The sequence below is a fragment of the Bubalus kerabau genome, chromosome 1 (genome assembly GCF_029407905.1).
Source record: "Bubalus kerabau isolate K-KA32 ecotype Philippines breed swamp buffalo chromosome 1, PCC_UOA_SB_1v2, whole genome shotgun sequence".
Lineage (NCBI taxonomy): Eukaryota > Metazoa > Chordata > Mammalia > Artiodactyla > Bovidae > Bubalus > Bubalus kerabau.
The window spans coordinates 172,445,856-172,463,597 of record NC_073624.1 but is presented as its reverse complement, the minus strand read 5'-3'; the positions used below and the strand labels follow the sequence as shown (position 1 = coordinate 172,463,597).

Sequence of the window (17,742 nt, the reverse complement as noted above, 5' to 3'; positions counted from 1 at the left end):
CTTTGGTAGGCCAAAGTCCAGGTGGCCTTCCCCCAGGAGGCAGGCTCCACCCTAGATGGTGATCTCGAACAGGTTGATAGCCAGTGCCGAGTGCCTTTAAGAAAGAGTTGCTTTCAGTTCTCATTTCTTTTAAAATCAGCAGCAAAACAAGAACCTCGGTAATGAATCCAGTCTAGGTTTTGTCTTTCTTCCAGTGTGGTTTGTAGGAGGCTTTTTTCTATGGATGGCAACGTCATCTGTGTCCTTCAGCCTTGGAGATGGGGCTGGGTGGAGGGAGCCGGTGCCTTTACAGCAGGCAGAGGTGAGGGGGTGGGGTAAGGGTGGGACAGTGGTTAGAAGATCTGTGGTGGCCTAGGAAGACACGGGTGGCTGCAGGTACAAGTCCACTTCCCCATGATCTAGATGCCCAGCCCAGACTGCCCCCTTCTAGCACGGTCACCTGCTTGCAGCTGAGCAGCTTTTGGTCCCTCCGCCCTCCCTGCTGACCACACATAATCCAGGGCTCTTGGTACACCTGAGGTAGATGCAGGGGCCAGGCCAACAGGGGACCCCAGGATGCTGACCACCAAAAGGACAGTGCCCCTCAGTGTGACTGCAGATGGCCTTGCTGGAACTCCCAAGATTTACCGCATTTTCACACATCACTTTCTGTTAGGACACAACAGCAACTTTCTTCTTAGTATAAGACACTTTCCACTTAAAATAAGTTTATTTAAGTACAAAGAGTGGGTCAATACAAAGAAAAATAGAAGTAGCCGTACTGGACCACAACTAAGCCTCTTCAGTATTCTGGCCTGGAGAATTCCATGGACAGAGGAGTCTGGTGGGCTATAGTCGATGGGGTCACAAAGAGCTGGACACGACTGAGGGACTTCAAGCCTCTCTGGGAGCCTGGGGTAACCCCCACAGGCCAGTCCTCCAGACCCCTGGGCCTCAGTCGCTGTCGTGCCTGCGCTTCTTGCAGCAAGTTGAAGAGTCAGAGTCATGCCTAGGGAGACCGCGAGATGCCTGGGGTGAGGGGCTTGGCCTGCCAAGCACACCCTCATCTCCACCCCTAGGCAGCTGCACCTACTGGATGGGAGCAGGGGGCAGTGAGGAATCCAGCCTTCTCCCACGATCCTTTTCTTTTTTTCTTTTCTCTTTCTTGTGCCTCTTCTTTTTCTTCTCTTTCCTGCTCTTCCTGTGGCTTTCAGGACTACAAGGGGGAGTGCATGAGTGCTAGAAGCCTCTAGGGCTTTGGGGGGTCTAGACCACAGTAGCCACTGACCATGTTGTAGCCATTCCAACCTCAAGTCACTAAGAATAACTCAGTACCACGTGTGGCCAGCGGCTACCGTGAGCAGCACAGACACGACTATGGCAAAAGGTCTGCAGGGCAGCACCTACCTGACAATCTCATTGCTGCTTCCAGCCCTCCCACTGGGATGCCCCTGCACTCTTGGGGCCAAGTGCTGACACCCTCCAGTGCCCCTGGCCCTGCTGCGGGTTGGTGGGCAGTCATGAGCCTTCCCTAGGGCTCACTGCACCCCAAGGCTCCTCAGAAGAGAAAGAGGGCTGGAGCTGGGAACCTGACTGGAGAAGCAGCCAACATGCTGAGAGAAAGCAGTTCTGTGCCCTTGGGGGGAGGGCCTTACCCCGGCTCCACCTTCTCCTCTGACCGAAGCTTCTTCTTGGCCAAAGCCAAGGAGGTCCCTGGCCGACTGCTCTCCACGCGGTGGTGCTGCCGAGAAATGCCACTCTGGGGGCGTGCAGTGTGCCCCGGCATACCGACAGGGAAGAACCAGCCAGAAGCTGGGAGGGCCTCCCCAAGGGGAGACGGCCTGCCTCGTGGCCCTCAACTGGAAGAGGCGCTCAGACCGACTCCCACCCCACCATGAGATCCCAGCATATTTGGGAGTAATTACCGTGAATACCGAAAGCCCCAGTTTAGCGGCCTCTTTGTCTTCCCGGGACAGCGCCACTCGCCCTACAGAGCCACTGCGGGAACGTGGGAAAAATACTCTATGGTGAAACACCCCCACGACGAGGGCCGCCCCCCATCCCCAGGCCTCCCTAGAGAAGTGGTTGGCCTAGATGACCCGTACTGGTTTCCACCTTAGGCAGCTGACAGTGCCAAGTCCCAAGAAGCCGCACCCTCGCGATTTCTGGGGCTCCCGAGGACCCCCCCGGCCCCGCACCTGGAGCTCCCAAGACCCAGAAGCCGGTCCACTCCCTTTTCGGGATCACCACCTTCCCGCTTACAAACTTCGACAAAATCCTGTGGAGGGAGTGCAAGTGCTCGCTAGAGAGCGGGATCAGCCCCCTCCCCAACCCAGCCCCACCCTCCAAAAGAGCCCATCTCACCTCCTTGCTCAGGCCGGTGGGTTGCTTCTTGACGTTCTTGTAGCCTCTGCGGAGGCCGCGCGTGAGCTTCAGGGAGCGGCGAGCCTCGCCTCGCCTCTTCCCCCAGCCACGCCGCGGTCCCACCCACCCCCGCCGCGCACCCACCCAGAAGTAACACCCCCCGCCACCGCCTCCCCACTCAAGCTCCCGAGGCACACTCACAGCGCTGCCATAAGCGCCTCCTGTTCCGCCTGCCTCACAGCCGCCAATTCCTGCTCCCGGCTCAGCCCAGCGCTGTTCGCCCGGCCCTTGGCGTACCAAGTGAGGTCACGGCCCTTCTGCCAGCGGCCCACCGGGGCCATCAGAGAGTTGCCTGCGGGAACAGAACGCCAAGCCCTCCGCACGGCCCGCGGCTCGGCGAACCCACAGCCCGCGAGCTCCGGGTCCCGGCGCCCCACTCACCCAGGTAGTTCTCCCTCTGCTTGTCAGTCTTCACATCCTCCCAGCTGAACTGGTCCTGCCCGCCGCGCACGCCGCCCCGGCTGGAGCCGAACATTGCGGTAACGTGCAGCCCTCTCCCCTGGATTCCAAGTACCAAGGCCCTACAGGTCCCAGCTCCCACTCCCGCGTCGCACACGGTGACGTCACTTCCGCGCCAGCCCCGCGCGCTTGCGCACTGTCCCCCTTCCCGCCCCAGGCGTCCTAGCCAGAGCGCCTGCACACTGACGCGACACAGCATCTGCACTTGCGAAAGGTGCGGCGGCTGTACCTGAGCATCGCGCTGCCACGACCGACAGTTTTATAAATCATATTATGTGGGTGACGCCCCAGAGCCACAGTTCCCATTGCGTGCCGTGTTTCCGGGGCTGTGCTGGAGGAGGGGTAGGCACGAGACAACGGCTGAAGGCTTCCAACTATAGCTGTTGGAGGTGTCTATCAGGTAGCTGGCTGTCTGGGAGACAGGAGAGCGGCCAAAGTCAGGTCGTGCCTGCCACGCTTAGGCCTCCGCCCTCGGGAGGACCAGCTGTGTCTAGTTTCCGAGGAAGCATGCAAGCACACCTCATTGCATTCATTCCCCCCGACAGCGCAGAGAATGCCTCAGTCACCCCCAAGGTGTTGGCAGTCACTGCTGATGGGTCAGTATCTGAACTAAACTGAGCTAGTTGTTGGGCAAGTGCAGTTCTGTTTATCATCACAGCAGACCAGATTAGACTCAATGATAACAATTCTAGTGAGTGGAGGGGTGCCACTCCACTAGGCCAACCCCTGAATTGAATCTGTAGGATGAACAAATGTTTTCTGAGGGATTTACAACAGTGTCAAGACTGTTATTTGAATGTTCTTTGTATTGATCTTTTCACAAGATACAGCTTCATCAACTCATGATTTAAAGACACGTGCCCCTCCCTGCTTTACAGCATTCCCTAGGACACAGCAGCTTCCAGGCACCATCACTTTTTGGTCCAAAACTGCTTGTACTGCTCCACATCAAAGTCGTCAGCGAGCTCTGGCTCCTCCTTCTTCTCTTTGAGCTGGCCCTCTCGTTTTCGGAATCGTGCACGCCTTTCCTCTGGGGACAAGGAGTCCAGGTCCACAGGCATCTGTGGGGAGGAAGGGGTGTGTACACGGCTCAGGTGGTGGGTACCAGGATGTTCTCCAGGGTCTCCACTTCACCTTGTTATCATCTACCACATAAGTTTAGGTTTTATGTGTTCTGTGGGTTTTCTCTCGCTTCAAAACTTTTTTAAACTTTTTCTGCTTGTTTTCCCAAGACTTGCAATTTTTTCAATCATACAGCTCACTGCTTTCTTACCTTGGTCTGTGGAGTGCACTCCAGGTCACCTTCTTCCCTCTCCTCAACCAAAAATTCTGACCCGTGACTCACTCCCCTCCCAGTCCAGCGACGGTGGGTTTTAAGCCCTCGAGCTCCTGGAGGAGTAGTTTCTACAGGCTAGGTCCTCCAGGACCTGATCCTAGGGAGTGTCGGGGAAGGAAGCTTACTGTGAGCATCCGACGCGGCTCTGGATAGCGGATGTGGATGGTGGAACCATCCTGCTTGACCAGGAGAATAGGGTAGAGGCGTGCGTAGGTCTGCCGGTGCACTCGAGTGAGCGAGGCTCTGTTGCAGTCAGCCCGCCAAGAGGACGTATATAGGTGGCGGCAGCTCTCAGGGGCAGCCCTTGTCATCCCACGCTGCCAGAGCAGGCTGCAGACACACGTGTGCTGGTCAGTGGCTGGCACCAGGGCCAGACTGGCCACGCAGCCCAGCTCCTGTGGGGGCACACAGCAACGTGCACCAGGGCAAGATGTGGTCAGAGCAGCTCCACTCCACATCCAGAACCCTGGTGGGTCTCTGGTGAGGCCTGACCCCAAGGCTAGGGTGCTAGACTATAGCACTGAATGGGAAGCTGACTTCCAGGGGACTGCAAACCTGGTGTTGTGAACTGTCCATTTGAGTCCACCCCGTCCCCATTCACACATTGAAGCCCTAACCCCAGTGAGATGGTGTCAGGAGGTAGGACCTTTGGATGGTGATTAGGGTTAGATGATGGTGGGGTCTCCACAGTACGATTGGTGCCCTTATAAGAAGATACCAGAGAGCTAACTCTCTCCATATGAGGACATCACCACAAGGCAGCCATCTCTGAACCAGGAACCTGGTTCACCAGAACCCTGCTGGCACCCTAATCTCAGACTTCCAGTTTTCATAAGCTGCCTGTCTGTGGTGTTATGCTGCGTTAGCCCAAGCCGACTGAGACACCCGGTCCACTTGGCTTCTGAGTGTGATGGGCACACAGCTCTTCTGCACAGTGCAGAGCACACGCTCTAAGGTGACAGAATAGGGCCTATTCACACCCCGCTCAACCCAGCTACGTGAGGCCATGTTTGTCTCATCCACTTAGGACCTGGATTTCCCTGTCCTAACCTTGCCCCGTGACACCCGTCCCCACGCACAGAGTCCCTTCCAGCCTGCTTTCATACAAACTTGAATTCTGAACCGCAGACTGTGCCTCAATCCATCTGTTTCCTGATATTCACATCAATTCAGTAGCTCCCACCAGACTTTCAGGACTTCTCTCTCCACAAAGCAGCCACAGGCCATGCACAGCCACAGTATGGCAGCCTCTGCTTTGGTTGTGGTTCCCGCCACCCCACTGCAATTTCCAGCTGACACCTCAGACTGATGGCCCATTTCTTCCACTAGTATGATGGCCTGGAGTGAGAGAACTGCATCTTACTTGCTATGAAGTAAGTCCCAGACCCTCCCTAGCTGAGTGCTCAGTAAATTCTGGCAAAATCCCCCAGAAGTGCAAGATGGGAGAAAGAAGTGGGTGAACTCCACCACCAGAGGAACCCACAGTGAGTTGGGCAGGGCCTGTACCTAAGCAATACCACGGAGCTCAGGGCACAGCCACTCCAGACAATCTGGGGTTGGTGATTCAGGAGGCTCCTGGAAGGGGCAGGAACCAACCCTTGAGTGGAAAGAGTGAATGCTTTCCCACCAGAACAGTAGCTGCAGTTTCAACATGAACCTTTTCCAGCACAAGGGCCCTTCTGGAAATGTTGCAACCAAGTCCCTTCCCCATCTTCATACTAACCCACAGCTCAGGTGCTACATCCCTCTTCCTAGGTTCCACAGAAACAATTTAAAACCTGAATTCATTCTCTCCTCCATCAGCACTCATTTGGGGAGATTTGCAGATGGGGAGGCAGTTCTGATGGGAAGAGCAGGAAGGCCATGGTCTTCTCCAGAGATGGCCTGTAGGCTCTGAATAGGACAGTGGTCACCACCACATCAGTTTGGTGCCAGGTACTCACAAGTCACTTCCATTCCTCCTTCAACACTGTTAAGGTGTCCATACATATGTGGTGGTGGTGATTTAGTCATTAAGTCATGTCCAACTCTTGCCACCCCAGGGACTATAGCTGGTCAGACTCCTCTGTCCATGGGATTTCCCAGGCAAGAATACTGGAGTGGGGTGCCATTTCCTTCTCCAGGGGATCTTCCCGACCCAGCAATCAAACCTGGGTCTCCTGCACTGCAGGCAGATTCTTTACTGACTGAGCCACCAGGGAAACCCCCACACATATGTACTTGTATGTATTTCTCCAGATAAAACATGCTGGCTCTGGAGGCTTTACTAAGGCTGCAAAGCCTAAGGCTGTTGAGTCGGGATTCTTCGGGTGGCCCCATTACAGGAGTCCCAAAGGGCCTGGAAGTCCATGCTTACCGAAGCAGGCTGCCCTTGGCCGCCATTCCTCCTGAGAGCCCCTGCAGCACGTGAAGGCCTAGGGTCATTCACTGGCTCAGTGTGCAACTGCTAGGCAAGGAAATAAAAGATCTTTTTAAAAGACAGGACTTTCCACCTAATTGGTTCTCAACAAATCCCAGGCAGGAACCAAGCCATCTCGGACAGACTTTACCAGGTCAGTTCAAGTGTTGCCCAAACAATCTACGAGGCTTTCGGCCCTCACCTGGCATTAGAAGTACCTGTGGAACGTCTCTGATCTGCAGATGCCTCAGTTCTACTCCCAAAAACTCTGACTCAGTAAACTGTCTGCAGCAGGGCCTGGGCCCATTCTGGTGGGTTACTGAGTCAGACAAGTCACTGAGGATGGAATGCAACGTAAACGGTGACGACTGGCTCATACCTGTTTTCCAAGGTCATTTCATTCTCACAAAAGCGAGGTAAGGATTACCAAACAGCAGCCGCGGCTTACTAAGCCCTGACTCCCAGGGAAGCTGAGGTTTCCGCGGTGATACACCAGTTGCTTCAAATGTCGAATACCTGATGTCTCAAACATGACGACCCCAGGAAAAGAGCCCTCCCGGTCAAGATTCCCTGCAGGCCTCCTTCCGCCTTAGGAGATGACTCAACAGGAAACCGCAATGCCATAAACCTCCCAGGTGATACCCTCAAGGGCGGCTAGCGGCAGGGCCCGGACCCTCCCGTGAAGGAAGCCCTCCAAGCCCGCGCGACGCGGCGCCTTTTCGGCACCAACTTGCCACCCTCACCGGCTCCGGAGCGGCCTCGAGAACCAGCGGCTCGGCCGCCACAGGCCAAAGGGTGCGGGACTGGCCAGAAGTGAGTACACAGTCAAGGTAAACTCAGTTTTCACTGCTCGTGTGGCTTCGCCCCGACGTCATCCGCGGGCGCAGGGTCCCGCGGCGCTGACGTACGGCCTTCCGAGGCGCGGCGAGGCCGGCGCAGCTCTGACTTATTTGCCCCGCTGGCTCAGGCAGGTCTGGCGCGGCGGTGACGTACGCCTCTGCGGGGCGGAGAGAGCCCGGCGCGGCGCGACGCTGTGACGTATGTCCTCCCGGGCGGCGGCGACGGCGGCCCTTCATGCTGCGGCGCCCGCTGGCCGGGCTGGCAGCGGCCGCCCTTGGCCGGGCCCTCTCGGACGGTGAGTGGCGGCCCCTCACAGCGGGACGGAGTTCTGGGCGCGCGCAGACCACAGGAGGATCCAGGCCCGTGTGTTTCGGTCTGAATCCGAGGCAGAGAGGCGGGGACCGCCGCTACTCGCGTGCGAGGCGCCACCGGAGCCCGTGCTGAGCGCGGGTGTCGTGGGTCTCCTTCTGGGACTCGTGGGGTTGTGCTCGTGAATTCTGTCATTTCGCCAGCCACCGAAACTGCCCTCGGCGTCCCTCAGTGGTTCCCAGAGCTCTGTTTCAGGATAAGCAAAGCGGAGGGAGACCAGAATAGGGTAGTCTTTGCATGGAGTTACATTCAGCCAGGCTTCCCTTCACTTTGAAGTTTTATCCAGTGTGTCTCTGTGTTAGAATTGCCTTTGGTAGTTATTATTTTTACTTGGAGGAGAAGGCAATGGCACCCCACTCCAGTACTCTTGCCTGGAAAATCCCATGGACGGAGGAGCGTGGTAGGCTGCAGTCCATGGGGTCGCTAAGAGTCGGACACGACTGAGCGACTTCACTTTGACTTTTCACTTTCATGCATTGGAGAAGGAAATGGCAACCCACTCCAGTGTTCTTGCCTGGAGAATCCCAGGGACGGGGGAGCCTGGTGGGCTGCCGTCTATGGGGTGGCACAGAGTCGGACATGACTGAAACGACTTAGCAGCAGCAGCAGTGCAGAAGCATTTTTACTTGGACAATTAAAAAACTGGTTCCCCTGTATCAGTCCCCAAAATATAAGAGGAAATTATTCTGACATTGGAAGCTCCAAATAGTTTGTAAAACCCCTGCAGTCTGAGTGAGGACTTCATGCTGGACGCCTTGTGGACCCTGCAGGATGCAGAGGGGCAAAGAGGGAAAGCAGCTTGACACCCTTCTCCAAGGAGGGCCACAGAACAAAGCCCAAAACCCTGGGAGATCAGTGTTTTGAAGGCCCTTAGGTTGCCCCTGGTACGGCAGAGTCACCAAAGTCCCGATTAGCTCACCTGGCCTGTAGAAATACGTCGTCTACGCCGCGCTTAAGGCAAATCCTCCCGGTAGTCCAGCTCTGGCGCTATGTTTGGTTCCCACCGCAGATTGCAAACCCAGGGCAGGGTCCTAGGTGGGCACAGCTGACTGCTCCAAGGACTCCCAGACAGGAGGGCCCCTGGGACTGCCGCAGTTTCTTGGCCAGCCCCACAACCTAGCACTGTTGGGCATTCCATACAGGAGCAGGTTGTTGGCGGCAGGCCTTTCTGACATGACAGGGGCATGGTAGTTGGGGTTCAGCTTCCCTGGGGACAAGACACCGCAAGTCTAGGTTGCTGGAGCTGCTCATCTGCTTTTTTTAGACATTCTTTTGGAAGCAGTGGAGGGGAATAAGCCTCCTTTGCCCAGGTGCTGGTTTGAGGAGGAGCAGTGAGGTACACCACCTCGCTTGTTTTGACTGCCTTTCATAGGGGTGGATGGAGAAGGCAGTGGCACCCTACTCCAGTACTCTTGCCTGGAAAAATCCCATGGATGGAGGAGCCTGGTAGGCTGCAGTCCATGGGGTCACTAAGAGTCAGACACGACTGAGCGACTTCGCTTTCACTTTTCACTTTCATGCATTGGAGAAGGAAATGGCAACCCACTCCAGTGTTCTTGCCTGGAGAATCCCAGGGACGGGGGAGCCTGGTGGGCTGCCGTCTCTGGGGTTGCACAGAGTCGGACACGACTGAAGTGACTTAGCAGCAGCAGCAGCATAGGGGTGAGGGAGGTGGAATCTGAGGTGATGGTTGGCCAGTATGAGATGGGGCCAACCAGGGCAGGAGGAGGAAGCCAAGATGTGCTTTTCATGGCTATCACTCATGCATGAGTCCCATGCGAGTGTCCCTTGGTGGCGTGCCTGCCCAAATGTGGGCTTTTCTGTCATTCGCCTCCCAGACCGTGACTTGTGAAGTGTGTTAGTCGCTCAGTAATGTGCAACTCTTTGTGACCCCATGGACTGTAGTTCAGGCTCCTCTGTCCATAGAATTCTTCAGGCAAGAATACTGGAGTGGGTTGTCGTTTCCTCCTCCAGGGGATCTTCCCCACCCAGGGATTGAACTTGGGTCTCCTGCATTGCAGGCAGATTCTTAATTGTCTGAGCCACCAGGAAAGCCCATATTACTCGTGAGGGACCCAGAAAAACCTTTACCACTAAGAGGAATGTGGACTGGGTGTGGCTTCCTGTCTTATCATTAACAAGTTGAACTTCCTGCCACATGAACGCTCACTCTGTCCTCTTGTAAGGATTCCACGCACTTGCCTGCACACACCAGGCCAGCTTGTAATCTGAGTTGGTGCCACACCTGTGACAGGTGTAGTTTGCCTGGGCTCTCCTTTAGATTCTAAGAACACGCTGACCCAACCTTTGTCTGGAACTGGGAAGATCAGAAGTTTCTTTGAGTAGTAAGTAGATTCTGGGAGTTCTAAAATTGTACATTTTTCTTCAGCCATACCCCAATTTTTTTTTTTTAAAGACCTGAACTGTTCATTTCCATCTTTTGCATCACGTTTAGCATAAGTCAAGAAACATGCTCAGAGAATTTGAGGAAGAGCAGGAGGGAAGGTGTCACAGTGTGGCTGGGGTGGAGGGAGGTGGCCCCAGTCCTCCAGGAGGACAGGGTGGGCACAGAAGGCGGGCCGGGGGGCCCTGGTGTGGCAGCGGCCCTGCACTCGGACTCTGAGCCTGGCTGCAGTGGCACGAGGCCTCTTCTCCTCCCGGGTCCTCCTCTGACCCTTGGTGTGCCCAGCCGTGCTTTCCTCCAGGTCCCTCTCTGATCCTGTGTGTGCTGGGCCTTGATTCTCCCTGGTGCCTGGCTGATCCTTTCTTCCCCTTCTGTGAGAGTGAACCTTCTCCACCTAGAAGGGGTCGGGCTTCTTCCTGCTCCGTGGGTTGTATGTCCTGGACCCCTTTCCCCGTTCTTGCTCCCTCTACCTTCCCTTAGAGCTAGGACTGAGGCTCTCACATGAGACTGAATCTCGATTCTTCTCTACGGAAGGAGACCCAGATGCAGCTGTGTAGTGCTGTGGCAGGCCTAAGGCCTCCGCAGGGTGTGTGCTTCTTGCCACGGTGTGGCTTCTTGCTTTTTCCCTGAGAGGGCCAAGCTTCCTCCATGCAAGGCATGGTCCCACCCTACTGTGAGAAGAAGTAAAAAGGAAACAGTGGCTCTCCCACTTCAAATCAGGTTCTTGAAGGTGAAGTGTTTTCTGAAGGTCACTGGGCCAGGACATGTCCCACACGTGGAGCGCCTGAGGCCACGGCCAGAGTAGTTCTTCCGTCCCACACAGCCTGTTTGGGGGATGGGGCGTGGCCAGCCGTCCTGACCCAGATGAGCGCAGGTCTAGAGTGCTGGTGGGGTGTGACTCTCCCTTCTCTGTCCCCAGAGGGCTGTGCCTTGTCTTAGGCTCTCAGAGAGGACAAAGTGGTGGCCATGCCCCGCCCTTGGGACGGGACGGGAAGTTGGGTAGAAGCAGAAGGGAGAGCAAACCCCCCAGGTCTGCCTGAGGAGCTCCTTGTGAAGAGAGCATTCCAGAACACCCAGGCTTGCACCAGCAATTCCTACAGAAATTGCATCCCTCATCCTTATTGGTGTCCTTGTGAAAATTTCCAGTATCTTGCCGGGAGGCTGGAGTTTGGAATTGTGAAATAGTCAAGGAGTAGGGGCGACAGAACATTCCTAACTGCCAGTCAGTTCTATCAGGAGATGGGGCCAGAATCAGTCTCGGGGTCTGGGGCACTTGGTCACTGGGACCAAGAGGCCTTGAGCTCGGTCCCACACTGAGTGTGCCCCTGTCGAAGGAGGCTTTCGTGAGCACTCTTGTCACCATGGTCCCTGGGTGGAGCCCAGCACTCAGCAGCTCCCCAGGTGCCTTCTGCAGGGCTCGGCCACTCCGACCGGGGTCTGTGTGGTTCAAACCTTTGTGGTGAAAGGAGACAGCCTCAGGGAGGGACCCCACAAGAGGAAAGACTACAGAGATGCACAAATGAGCTTGGCCGGCTAGATCCCAGCCACCTCGAGGCAGTGGTGCTGGGTGGTTCCCTCTGCCCTTGTCCCCAGCAGTGTAACCTTTGAAGAAGGCTGAATGAACGACAGCTCTGAAGAGGCCTGGCCGGGCGTGAGGGGCAGGTGGGGACTCGGGAGGACACCCTGAGGCGTAGCCGGCAGGGTGCAGTGATGGTCTGGACCACGCAGGCAGTGAGGGCCGCAGCCGTCAGCCAGCCCCTGGGTGTGCGTACGTGCCTGCTGCTCACTGCCCGTGGTGGTTGGGCTGAGGGTGGGCGGTCTCAGCGGGGTGCAGGGGCTGTGTCCCTGCCCCCAGAGTTCCGACATGGGACATAAAGCCAGATGGAAGCCAGGGTTTCGAGGCGAGACGATGAGTAAGACTTTTGCACAATATGGCCCGTGAGGGTTTCAGGCGCTGGGACTCCATGTGTAGTAATTGGTCCTGATTGAAGACGTGTCTTCTCTGTGTAGTTTTCCAGTGTTCAGATATTAGAGCTTGTGACCACAACATCTAGCCATGGCCGCATGCATGGGAAGCAGAGCAGGAACTGCCCGGGGAGTGTGTTAGGGTGCCTGTGCTAGCCTGGAGCAGGTAAGGCACAGCCTGGGTGTTGCTGGCAGGTGAGTAGTTGCAGGCTATGGGATGTGAGGGTGGGGGACCTGCCCAAGTTGGGCATGAGGAAAGGATCAGAGTGTTCCCGAGGGGGATCTTCATAGGCAGGTGTGATGAGTCCTCCGCTCCCCGGAGGTGGATGCCCCAAGTTGGGTCCAGAAGGTGCCAGCTGCACCCACCAAGTGGAGCATTTGTTGCTGGGAGCAAGGCCCCGGGAGGCTTTCTGGTCCACCTCTTGTGAGACCTGGCATGTGTCCACTTTGGTGTTAGCCCTGCCCTGGGGAAACTCACATTCCTGTGGTGCCAATGTGCTGCTGAGGCCTGGGAAGACCTAGGATGCTGAACGGCCACAGCTGCCCCTGCTTGCGAGGTTGGCAGGGACATGTGTGCAGTGGTGACTTGGCGCAGTCCAGAGGCCAGCCAGTGGGTGACAGACCCCAGCCTCCATACTCCCTTTCCAGGGCCCCTCTAGAAGCAGCAACCTTGCTCAGGAACCTAGTGACCCCCAGTATCTCCTCTGCCCTCCGATATCCCTCCCCCATAACTCGCCCAGCACCCTGGTCACTCAGCACCTAGAAAGTCAGGACAGACTGGGCTGGGCTGCCCACAGGATGTTCGTTCTGCAAAGGAAGGGACTTTATGAAGGGCAGTGTGAGGCAGAAATGAGACCTTCCCTTGCACCATTCCTTAGGGTAGCAAGGGTGCTGTGCTCTCCTGGGCAGGCAACAACAGTGGGCTTGGAGTCAGACACACAAATGTGTGGGCATTTGTATGGTGGCACTGTGTCTGGGTGGGAAAATCAGGACACCAGAAAGGAGTTGTGAGTCAATGGGACTTGCTATTTTACAACAATGCACTATTGTGCTTCCCTGGTGGCTCAGATGGTAAAGAGGCTGCCTGCAATGCGGGAGACCTGGGTTCAATCCCTGGGTCAGGAAGATCGCCTGGAAAAGGAAATGGCAACCCACTCCAGTATTCTTGCCTGGAAAACCCCTCGGATGGAGGAGCCTGGTGGGCTATAGTCCATGGGGTTGCAGACCAAGCAACTTCACTTTCACTATTCTAATAGGAAACTGGGACGAGACAAAGGAGCTAAGAACTGGTCACTCAGAAATGACAGAGCGTTGATGAGCTCCTCTGGATCCATTTCTTCTATCTCTTTCAGCAGGTGGTCATGTCTGATTCCCAAGTCCTTCTTCAGGGCGTTTGCATACAGCCTGATGGTCCCAGAATAGCCATGCTTTAGCCAGATTACCCAGGTTGGCCTACATTGCAGATTAGGAAAGCAGTGCCCACCAGGGGGCCTGCTGGAAAGCTGCCCACGCAGAGTGGCCTGTTCTCCCGGCCCTCACTGCTGCTTGGGGACCTCCACACAGAGAGAGCGCTGCAGGGGCAGGCCAGCTCATCACACGCGCGTCTGGGCTCTGCCTCCCTCTGGGGCAGTGCATAGCCTGCCAGCCCCTTAGCTTAGTGCCAGCCTTGATTCCTGCCTTCTGAGGCTTCCAGTGCACCTAAGCTTCCTCAGCTCGTCTTGTCACATGGCTGGGGAGGCAGGTGCACTTCTCGGGTGAGGAGCAGCGTTTCCCTCTGCTGAGCAGGTGGTGCGGGCTGCACTGGGAGGGATTTAGTGCTCAGACAGTGGGGAGCAGGCAAGGATTACCACTCTCAGCTCAGCCAGTGCAGCCCCAAGCTGAGCACAGAGGCTACTCAGAAGGTAGGTCCTATATGAGGGGTGCAGGGTGGTCCAGTGGGGATAGAGCAGGCTAAGCTGATCCCTCCAGACCTCTCCCACTCTTCCTGCCCTCGGTGTTCTCACCGTGGCAGGCACCTGTGTTACGAGCTGGGAGGGTGATGCCCTGCTCTCCTGCTGGCTTCATGAGACCCAGGTATCACAGAGGGGAGTCAGGGACCCTGGGATTAGCTCCTCACTTTTCAGTGGAAGTTCCCAGAATAGACCTTGGGTTCCACTGACCTTGACCAAGGACACCTCCAAAGTGTGGTGCCAGGAGACATAGGAATTGGGACCTGGATGTGCCCTCCCAGGAGCCAAAGTCCAGGCTCCTTGAGAGGTAGGCTAGTAGTGGACAGCTGGGGAGGCCACACATTTGTGGCCGGCGCATATACCACCCACCGGGAGGCAGAGGCAGGGTTTAAGCATGGCTCTGAGTGACGGCACCTCGGCTCTGCCTCATTGCTGGGCTGAGTTCACTTGGGCACTGCAGCCACCGCCATACGCAGCAGCGTGTCTGCCTCCATGCAGCAGGGAGCAAGGCCCTGCTGAGACCTGCCTCTCCCCCCGCCTCCCCACAGGGATGTCAGGACCAAGGCCCGTTGTCCTGAGCGGACCCTCAGGGGCTGGGAAGAGCACCCTACTGAAGAAACTCCTGCAGGAGCATGGCAGCATCTTTGGCTTCAGCGTGTCCCGTGAGGCCCCGGGGAGGTGGGGGAGGGTCCAAAAGAGACTGGGGACAGAGACCCTTGCTAACATGCCCTGAAGCACCGCACCCACTGCCACACACTGGGGCAGAAGCCCCCACACTGCCGACCCTAGCCTGTAGCCTCCCTTCCCACACCTCCGGATGGGTGGAGCCAGGCCACGGGGCAGGCCCTGGGGATGGGGTACGTGAGGTTCCAGGTGTCCCAAGGCCATCGCTGTTACTTATTCCTAGACACGACAAGGGACCCGAGGCCAGGAGAGGAGAACGGCAAAGGTGAGCTTGGCCAGCTGGCCCTGTGCTCCAGCACAGGACGCTAGCAGCCCGACACTCGTCAGAGGGGTGCCTGAGGCCTGTCTCCCGTCCGCGCCTTCTCCTTGCAGATTACTACTTTGTGACCAGGGAGGTGATGCAGCGCGACATTGCTGCTGGAGACTTCATCGAGCACGCGGAGTTCTCAGGGAACTTGTATGGGACCAGGTGGGCGGTGCTTTGGGCCTTCCCTTCCTCTCATTTCCCCAGAGACCAGGAGTGGGTGACCCAGGCAGGGGGTGTCTGTAGACCCTGGGGGTCTCCCCTTGGCTGGGCCCCCAGGTTGGGGTGTTCTCTCTGCTGGCTGTCTGGGCACTTGAGGCCAAGGACTCAGCCCTCTAGAGGTCATGATGGAGCTTGAGTCAGAAATCTTCGGGCTGCCCACTCCGGGCCCAGCCCCACTTGTGTCTCCTGGCCAGGCTGCTGTGAGAAGTGGGCCAGACGAGGAGCCGGTGTGCGAGGAGGACTCGGGGGACCTGGGTCTTAGGGGTCTGCAGGTTTCATGTGGCCCTTCCCCTCCAGTCAGTAGGGTAGCCTGGGAAGGGTCCCTGGCAAAACAGCAGCTGCACCCCCTCCCACGCTACCAACCAACCAGAGCAGGGTCTCTGCTGGCTCCTCCCACCTGCTCCACAAGGCCCAGGAGCAGTGTCCTGACTCAGGCAGGCAGGCCCAGGCCTGCCTCTGTGCACAGCGGGTCTCTGAGCCGCCTGGCTGGGGGAGGCGGGCACCGCCAGGACCCATCGTCCTCTGCCTCGGGTGCAGATGGGCAGAGCAGTGGGCCACTGAGGGGGGTCATTTGGCCGCTGTCGAGACACACAGGACTCACTGAGGGGCGGTCCCCCCAGCGGACGAGGAGCACATAGCACTTGGTGACCCCTGGGTGAGGGGCCAGGGCCTGCAAAGGGCAGCCAGGAGGTGAGAAAGCCCAGGGCCGTGTCCTGCAGTGCAGTGGGGCCAGAGCATCCCTCCCCACGCAGGGACCCCGCAGGCAGGACATGGGAGGGGGGTTGCCATCACCAGCCTGGGGACGTGAGCCAGAAGGTAGTACAGACACTTCTGGAGGCGTGATGGGCGGGTGGGACTGGTTGAGGTGATGGCGTGGTGGGCCTGGGGGGAGGTGCCAGGAGAGGGAGAGGCTCCGCCGGGGTCTGAAGGTTGCTGCTCCCTACCAGACACACTCCCTACCACCACCCCCGGACCAGCAGAGGGCCCCCTCGTGCAAGCGTTGCTCAGGGAGTGCTTCCAGAATGAGGGAGCAGATGCCAGTTAGAGTAGGCCCTTGTGGGCACCCCTAGACAGACCCAGAGCGGGGGACGGGGGATGAGGTCCCACTGAGGCTCTCTGAAGCCGCGGGGGCTGCTAGCACCGGGGCGCCCACGGCTGAGCGGCTCCCCTCCCCCCACTCCCCAGCAAGGCCGCCGTGCGGGCCGTGCAGGCCATGAACCGCATCTGCGTGCTGGACGTGGACCTGCAGGGCGTGCGCAACATCAAGAAGACCGACCTGCGGCCCATCTACATCTTCGTGCAGCCGCCCTCACTGGATGTCCTGGTGGGGGCCGAGGCGGGGCGTGGGGGGCAGCCCCGCGTGCTCGGACCTTCTGACCTCGTGCTCTGTCTCAGGAGCAGCGGCTGCGACAGCGGAACACAGAGACAGAGGAGAGCCTGGCCAAGCGTCTGGCGGCTGCCCGGGCTGACATGGAGAGCAGTGAGTGAGGGCGCCCAGCACGCTGCCTCCCCTAGACCCTCCCCACACCCCGCAGGAGACCAGTCCCCCCACCAAGGGGCGCAGGAGGGCTGGAGCTATCACCCAGCCCTGTGGTCCCTGTGAAGGGTCCCCAGACCCCCGCTCCGTTCCCAGAGCTTCCACTGACCCTGCCCCCACCCTCAGGCAAGGAACCCGGCCTGTTTGACCTGATCATCGTCAACGACAGTCTGGACAAGGCCTACTGGGCCCTGAAGGAGGCGCTCTCCGAGGTGGGCTGGGGTGGAGGTGGGGCCTCAGACATCTGTGTGGCAAACGGGTAAAGCAGGCTGGGACAGGTGCTGTGGTGGCCCCAGGCCCTGGGCGAGACCTTCCTTTCCTCAGCCTCTCTTTCTCTCTGGCAGGAAATAAAGAAGGCTCAAGGCACCGGTCAGTCCTGAGGAGGCCCGCCAGCTGTGTCCTCTCAGGTGGGGCCTAGGGCCTGGCGCCCACGCTAGTGGGCCAGTCTCCTGGCAGTGGCTCTGCTCACCTCAGCTGGGACCTAGAGACGGGTGCTGCCCATCTTCCCTCACCCCCCACCGTGGTTGGAGGACCTTGTCTCTTACCCCCATTCCCCATGTCCATTTCTAGGCTTCCTCCCCCCCGTGCCCTGTCAACCCCTTACCCGTGGAAGCCAGGCCAACATCCAAATAAAGAACTGCTGGGTTAGAGTGTCCTTGAGCCTTTGGATCATGGCCCTGGGTGGGTGGGTCCACAGTACACCATTCCAGAGCCACCCCGTCCCCACTCTGGACAGCCCCGCTCTGACTGGCCACCCCCAGAGGGCAGCAGCCTCCTTACACCTGTGCTCTGGGCTGCCGGCCCCCAGAGAGGCTGCTCCTGAGCTGCCGCACACTCCTTGCCCTGGACTCCCCCCAGGTGGGTGCAGGACC

At 57.9% G+C, this 17,742-nt stretch overlaps 3 protein-coding genes across 12 annotated transcripts; 1 reads left to right on the top strand and 2 right to left on the bottom strand.

Moving 5' to 3' along the window:
* Positions 1-690: 690 nt before the first annotated feature.
* Positions 691-3,001, bottom strand: C1H1orf35 (chromosome 1 C1orf35 homolog). The gene is made up of 8 exons (XM_055539906.1): positions 2,785-3,001; positions 2,545-2,695; positions 2,344-2,389; positions 2,178-2,257; positions 1,905-1,977; positions 1,635-1,720; positions 1,073-1,195; positions 691-988 (listed from the first exon to the last, which is right to left on the bottom strand). Exons 1-8 carry the CDS (start codon positions 2,876-2,878, stop codon positions 934-936), a joined length of 708 nt encoding a protein of 235 aa, XP_055395881.1. The 5' UTR covers positions 2,879-3,001; the 3' UTR covers positions 691-933.
* A 647-nt stretch (positions 3,002-3,648) lies between these two features.
* On the bottom strand, positions 3,649-7,479 carry MRPL55 (mitochondrial ribosomal protein L55). Of its 7 annotated transcripts, none has more exons than XM_055539948.1 (5): positions 7,340-7,479; positions 6,555-6,644; positions 5,705-5,773; positions 4,324-4,528; positions 3,649-3,923 (listed from the first exon to the last, which is right to left on the bottom strand). In XM_055539948.1, the coding sequence occupies exons 2-5, from the start codon at positions 6,620-6,622 to the stop codon at positions 3,774-3,776; spliced, it is 492 nt and encodes a 163-aa protein (XP_055395923.1). In that variant the 5' UTR covers positions 6,623-6,644; positions 7,340-7,479; the 3' UTR covers positions 3,649-3,773. The 7 variants fall into 7 exon arrangements, with proteins under 7 accessions (XP_055395923.1, XP_055395930.1, XP_055395939.1 ...); XM_055539955.1 differs by having other exon boundaries at positions 6,555-6,641; XM_055539964.1 differs by lacking the exon at positions 7,340-7,479 and adding an exon at positions 6,976-7,182.
* Positions 7,480-7,582: 103 nt separating this feature from the next.
* On the top strand, positions 7,583-17,525 carry GUK1 (guanylate kinase 1). 4 transcript variants are annotated; one of them, XM_055539909.1, is made up of 9 exons: positions 7,583-7,731; positions 14,672-14,785; positions 15,031-15,072; positions 15,180-15,276; positions 16,523-16,657; positions 16,729-16,813; positions 16,997-17,082; positions 17,215-17,277; positions 17,441-17,525. In XM_055539909.1, exons 1-8 carry the CDS (start codon positions 7,637-7,639, stop codon positions 17,248-17,250), a joined length of 690 nt encoding a protein of 229 aa, XP_055395884.1. In that variant the 5' UTR covers positions 7,583-7,636; the 3' UTR covers positions 17,251-17,277; positions 17,441-17,525. The 4 variants fall into 4 exon arrangements, with proteins under 4 accessions (XP_055395884.1, XP_055395883.1, XP_055395887.1 ...); XM_055539908.1 differs by having other exon boundaries at positions 17,215-17,525; XM_055539912.1 differs by having other exon boundaries at positions 7,584-7,731; positions 16,519-16,657; positions 17,215-17,525.
* The last annotated feature ends 217 nt before the right edge of the window (positions 17,526-17,742 follow it).

Coding starts and splice junctions, on each gene's coding strand:
- C1H1orf35 (XM_055539906.1), bottom strand. CDS start 2,878: ATGTTCGGCTCCAGCCGGGGCGGCGTGCGCGGCGGGCAGGACCAGTTC. Junction 2,696..2,784: donor GCAGAGGGAGAACTACCTGG/GTGAGTGGGGCG, acceptor CTGTTCCCGCAG/GCAACTCTCTGATGGCCCCG. Junction 2,258..2,343: donor CCACCGGCCTGAGCAAGGAG/GTGAGATGGGCT, acceptor CTCCCTCCACAG/GATTTTGTCGAAGTTTGTAA.
- MRPL55 (XM_055539948.1), bottom strand. CDS start 6,622: ATGACCCTAGGCCTTCACGTGCTGCAGGGGCTCTCAGGAGGAATGGCG. Junction 4,529..5,704: donor AGCTCCGTGGTATTGCTTAG/GTACAGGCCCTG, acceptor GTGTGTCTGCAG/CCTGCTCTGGCAGCGTGGGA. Junction 3,924..4,323: donor AGCCGCGTCGGATGCTCACA/GTAAGCTTCCTT, acceptor TCCTCCCCACAG/ATGCCTGTGGACCTGGACTC.
- GUK1 (XM_055539909.1), top strand. CDS start 7,637: ATGTCCTCCCGGGCGGCGGCGACGGCGGCCCTTCATGCTGCGGCGCCC. Junction 15,277..16,522: donor GGGAACTTGTATGGGACCAG/GTGGGCGGTGCT, acceptor CTCCCCAGCAAG/GCCGCCGTGCGGGCCGTGCA. Junction 16,814..16,996: donor CCGGGCTGACATGGAGAGCA/GTGAGTGAGGGC, acceptor CCCCACCCTCAG/GCAAGGAACCCGGCCTGTTT.